This window comes from Hyalella azteca, unplaced genomic scaffold (genome assembly GCF_000764305.2).
Source record: "Hyalella azteca isolate HAZT.00-mixed unplaced genomic scaffold, Hazt_2.0.2 contig17687, whole genome shotgun sequence".
In the NCBI taxonomy this organism is placed as follows: Eukaryota; Metazoa; Arthropoda; class Malacostraca; order Amphipoda; family Hyalellidae; genus Hyalella; species Hyalella azteca.
In genome coordinates, this window is record NW_025947462.1 from 190486 (window position 1) to 196485 (window position 6000).

The following is a 6000-nucleotide window of genomic DNA, read 5'->3' on the forward strand; positions in this document are numbered from 1 at the left end:
AGCCTCACTTCGCTTCATAGGTTGCGAAAAAATCGGTACTACCTCCAGAAACATCAGTGAAACTTTGTACGTATAGCCATGCACTTTTAGGCCTGTCTGGGTCAACCAGACCACCTTTGGCTCGTAAAAGGGATTATATTTCAGTACTACGTAGAGAAAGATTACATCACCAATTGGACAATATGATCCATTCATTGTTGCTGAGTGTGGCCTCTGCGTCAACGAGTCGTATAAATAGCGAGCGCTAAGCCTATAACGCTTGTCTTAACGACGGTTCAATCAGCTCCTGTAAACAAAACTTCGAACCCCGAAATAAAAGGATTTAGCGGAAGGGAACATTCATTAAAAACTCTCTTTTGGCACAGCAAGGTTAAGTCTTTATTTGTCTCTGCAGACAGAAGTAAAACTAAGAAAAACTTAAGGCAGTCAATATTAGGCCACGGGCTACCGAAGTGATAGGGGAAGGACAGTTCGAAGAACGCCACAGAATAGACAACTTGACTTCCAAAACAATGGCGTTGGTAAATATCTATAGTGAGCCAACCGCTCATATGAAGCTGAATTGTAACGTTTGATCCGGCACATAATAAACCGTGATGTCACCTACAATCAACGAGAATTTATTCACAAAAATTTAGTATGCAATCGAATCACGAGATAAGCTTGAACGAATATGATCAATATAATTTAGCAATCATTAAAAAGCTGCTCCAGTCATATGTGCTCGCATTTTTCATAACTTTAGATAAATCAATCATGAGTAAATGACATCAAATTGAGAAAATATACTCGAGATGCTTCAAGATGATTATGAATTTGTTGTCCCACTAGTATTTTAAAGATTTCAATTTAGTGTCACATTAACACTCTGCTCGTTTTCAGATCAGACGATCAAGATACTGCCGCCAATTTTGAGGGCCGCCCTAGCATTCATAGAAGTCAGCGAGTTCAGTGAACTGTGTTGGCAGCGTGCAGCTATCAAGTCTAATCAAGTTTTCTTCAACAAGATATCAATTCACTAATATAATTCACTATGATACACTAAGTCTAGAAATAACTCGTCAATAAAATTCAAGCTTCACGAGTGTATGTGGATGCGTGTTGTGGTGAACTTTAATACTGCGCTCAACATTTCGTCCTGCCATTAACATTTCGTCCTGCCATTAGACATTGATCATCATATTCCAAAAAGCATTAATATAAGCCTTATAAGGTTCTCCGTGAAATATATATTAAATTAAAGCACTATAATTTCCAAGCAAAAAAGCAAAATTTAATGAATGAGATGTTATGATTTAATAGATGAAATATTGTTTCGAAATAAATAATTTCAGGCTTTTCATCTTGTCAACTTCTACATCATGTATTGACGGAATTGCCGCTCACGGTTGAATAAAATTTGCAAATTATTTAGCCGGTTGCAGTGTTTGCGACTATAAATAGTTTACTATATACACGTCAAGGGCTTCGGACACTGCCAAGTATTAACGGTCAAGAAACATATCATTCACGTAATAGCGTCTACCTCACACAATTCTGCTATTAGCATGGTTGAAATTCGTACATGATTGTTGAGCGCGGATAAAGCTTTAATTAAATATGGATCCGTAATTGCGTGCGAATGATATCGATACATATCGCCGGCAATGAAGTTGATCGCCGTGCCTTGAGTCAATGATTTTTCTGAACATTTTTATTGTTTAAAATGATCACAGTCATCAAAATTTAAAACACGGTTCTGTGTGATGAGAAGCAAGTTATAACCAGGCGCTATTCATGAGACTTTCGTCTCGTTTTCTCCTCTTGGGATCAACGGATTGCAAATTGAAAATTTTTAAACAATATACAGTCCCAATTTGGCTGCTGTACATCTAATTATTTTAGATTTATCATTCATAAAAATTCAGCAACTCCTAGTGATAGCTACCTACATCTTGACCGACTGTGAATACGTGCTTGTTTAAACCCTTTATATTTTCAGATGAACCACCTGAAATGTATACTTTATTTGATCATAACCTAGCGGAGAGTAATATTCGTAATGATGTCAAGTCTAAGTTCTTGTGAATTAAAAAAGAGCCAAACTCGCGAAATGCGAATGGCAGGAGGCAGAAAAAATATAACTATGATATTCTTCATACCTACGAACATTCGAATTCGACCAAACTGCTGTTCCCAAATATATATATTGATATTATAAAATTTTTAAACCTTTATATATCTGTTTCATAAGGAATTTAAAAGCAAAGAAAACGCCAAGAAAATTCACCATATCGATATTGAAAACGTTTCGGAGTCCAGCTCCATCATCAGTTCGACTAAACTAAAAATGACTAAAATCACTTTAGCGTTTTCTTTGCTTTTAAATTCCTTGTGAACTTGCGATATAAGCAGACTAATGATATAAGTACTTATCTGTTTCATCACTTACCGACATTATAACCAAGTTTTGCTGAGGCCAACGACAATAAATTGCGTCTCTTTTAGAAAGCTCTAAATTTCGATTAGTTCTTTTTCCAATTAATTTAATCCAGAGATAAACAATATACTACTTAACAACGACGGTTGGGCAATGACATTTTTGAAAAGCAGAGAAAAGCAATTTGACAAATTTAAATTTTCTATTTTAACGAACACAGTTTAAACAAATCAAAATCGAGCGTGTTCTATCTTGCTGTTTTACGAGAATTTAATTTTTCAGAAATTGTTGACACGTGGATATTGTTGACATTCTCCCCGAAGGCGATAACACGTCATCATCACCGCCATCACTAAAGCACACCACCATAAACACGACATGCAACAAAAAGCATGGAATGGTGCATATATGCATCTAGAATACGAATAACGTTAGTGTAAAATTCACGTCTCAAGGTTACGAACGAAATGCGCCACTGCAGCCAGAAAGACCGAGCAGCGGCAACTACGAAAGCAGAACAGAAGCTCGAGTGCCGCCACCGCGCGTGCCAAACTCTGCTGATGCCTGACGTCTTGAGGGTCAGTCGAGACTGAGGTGATGTTAGTCATTGTAGTGACGTTCACTGCAGGCCATGAGGTGATGTTGGTCATTGTAGTGACGTTCACTGCAGGCCATGAGGTGATGTTAGTCATTGTAGTGACGTTCACTGCAGGCCATGAGGTGATGTGAGTCATTGTAGTGACGCGAGTCTTTATAGTGACCTTCACTGCTAGCCATGAGGTAATGTTATGGGCTTATGGCTAAGCTATTATAGTGTGTATACATCCCAAGTATGACTGCAAGAATGGAAGCTGAGTTGGAGTCTTTGTGTTTGGCCGATGTCATGCTTGAATTTTTGGTCTCAGATGTCTTCTTTTTAACGTTTGACGCTTGACTGAGTGCGTCTGTTCCCTGACGCTCGTTTCATAAGGAGCTTCGGTTGCAACGCATCGGTCTACTAAAACACTGTCCAACGGGCCATGAAATTTGTTTGCGGAAACACTGTGCTATTGATTAATTTTACAGCGTCTTTGCAGGTACTAACAGTCGCAGAGTCACAACTACGAACATATGCTTCTATAGAAACAGTCTGTGTTAGAGTTATACGATAGAGTTACTTGAGCAATATACACACTAGTATTTGGAGAACTCTGTGTGCTCACAACTCTGCGGTTAATTTGTAAGGAAAAAGGCTCCAAGCGCTAGCAAATCACCGTCAAATTTACCAGTGCAGTGGGTACTGTTTACATTCTCCCCCCTGAAAAGAACTAAGAATTTCCAAACAAAGAAACCATCGTGGGTCTGCACTTTTCGTTGTATCAGCATTGAAAATCTCGCATCCGCGGTATGATTATTGATTTTTCATACGTTGCAATTTTTTTATTGCAACGTCAAAATTATTTGGCATGTCATTTTTTTAGATGTCCTAGAGAAATAACTATTAAATGGCACTTAACTTTTGAACTCAACTTGACTTAACTTTTGTCTGGGTATTGCACAAATCTGTTGTTGAGAACCATACCTTTAACGCATATTGCGATTTACCATATTGCACTTTTTATCCACGTAATTTGTGCGCTATCTTCTCGAAAAATACACGCAAAGATCAAATTAATTTATTTTTCCAGTCTAATTCTTATCCCTTTACATAAAAAGGTTGTAGTTCACGAATACACTTAACTCAGATAGACCATACAGTAAAAATGTTTATGTTCAACATATAAGCCACTATCACACTTGCGGGTAAAGAAGTACAATTTTAGACGAGTGTTACAGCAACTATAAAAACATATCGCGCACAACCGGTTCGTTCACTCACCGGTCTATCGGCATCTTCGTCCGCGGCGCTCCTCAGCGATCCGTTAGCGAAGAAAATTCTGCTGGGAGACCCCGACGCCGATGAGGGAAGACCGTTGTCTCCCGAGGCAGACGAGGGGAGGTTTGTGGTACTGTTGGTACGCCTCCTGTTCCATAGACTGTTGTTGTGTTGATTCAGAGATGACGTGGGCATGTTTGTTGAATTGATGTTGAACCCAGTACCGCTGTTAGGAAACAGGGATGACGACGAGCAACTGCTTTTGTTACCCATGGTGTTGAATAATGAAGATTTCCCGTTTGTTGTGGAATCCACGGTTGCTGAATCGTTTCCTTTAAACCACGATCGTTTTCTTCCATTAGCATAGGAACCGTTGCTGTAAATACGACCGTTGCCTGAGCTCATGTCTCCCACACTCGCTGCCATGCGTCGGTATTTGCCTCCGTTGCTGCCGATTGTGACGCCGGCTTGGACGCGATCGAGTTCCTCCAGATCGCGTGGCGACGTCTGACCGCAGCCTCGAACGTCGCGCGACGACGTCTGACCAACATTGCCGGTCGAGACGCTCGATGGTTTGTCGGCTTGAGACCCTCTCTGCCACAGAGGGTACATCGCAACCCCTGCTATGCACCACGACAGCGATGATCAAAAGTGTTCACGTAATCTGTTCACGTAATCAATTCACAAATTTAGTTGCTGTTCTTTCACTTTACACATGTCAAAACCATTAAAAATGCGGTATTGAATATGAGGGTTTTTTGTTCGGATGTTAGTTTTTTTTAAACTAGTTCACCATAGCTGTAAAAAATGACCGTTGCATTTATTGAACAAATAAATCGGAGAGTTTCCTTGTTTTAATCTTTTTTATATTATTTATTAGATATTATGCTGATGCGTTGGATTCACCTGCCCAACTAATCAGAAAAAACTTACATTATACTTAAATCAGCCCGCCTGATTTAAGCCCTAGCTAAATCAGGTTAAGCACCTAAGCCCTACTTTTAACAGCACCAGCAGCACCTGAACTCAACTCTTAACATCTTCAGTATAAGAACAATCAGGCATTAACTTGAAGCATGCATCTATAAAAGAATTAATATCAGTCTTCAAAGCACATACCGACACATTAATCCTGTGAAGTTTGTAACTCTAATCCAAGACACATCATTCTAGCTAAAAGCAGAATCTCGACAATCAAAGTGAAACAAGCTAAAAAAATTGTTATAATATACTTATAATTTGTAATAATAATCATTATAAATATGTATCTTTACTTTATCACGATTATCACAGTTTAGCACTGTTATACAGATGGCTTGGTGTATTATTTGGCCCCCATTCAAATACAGATAAACTCCACAAGCAGGCGCGTCAAACAAATTGCTATTGCCAGCAGAATTTAGAGCTATTCCGATAAGATAAGAATAAACTGTTTTACTGAGAAATCACGAGTGTTTATCCACTCGTATTTCGCTTAAAATAAATTAGATAATTTTCAAGATATTGCAGAAAAATAGAGTATAGCTTGACTCACATAAAGTTTCAAATAATTCATGTCGATATTTATGAAAAATTTTGAGTTAGATAATATTTTATTCCAATGATATTGTGCCAATCGATTAACATGTTAAGCGAACAACTAATCTACTTTTCTGGGCTGGATGAGTCTCTTCTGCTCATACGCTCAGTTCATCTCCTATAACAGATTTTATTTTTTATGGAGAAC

At 38.5% G+C, this 6000-nt stretch overlaps 1 protein-coding gene across 3 annotated transcripts in view; it reads right to left on the reverse strand.

Annotated features, from left to right (window-relative positions):
• The window catches only part of LOC108676824 (NAD(+) hydrolase sarm1), a 93042-nt gene extending 87872 nt beyond the window's left edge, over nt 1-5170 (reverse strand). The window contains exon 1 of one of the 3 annotated variants that reach the window (XM_018164964.2): nt 4278-5170. In XM_018164964.2, the coding sequence (XP_018020453.1) occupies nt 4278-4886 (609 nt within the window). In that variant the 5' untranslated portion in view covers nt 4887-5170. Of the gene's footprint in view, nt 1-2431; nt 2596-4277 lie in introns of those variants that run through there. The other 2 variants (XM_018164965.2, XM_018164966.2) reach the window with 2 other exon arrangements.
• Between the last annotated feature and the right edge of the window lie 830 nt (nt 5171-6000).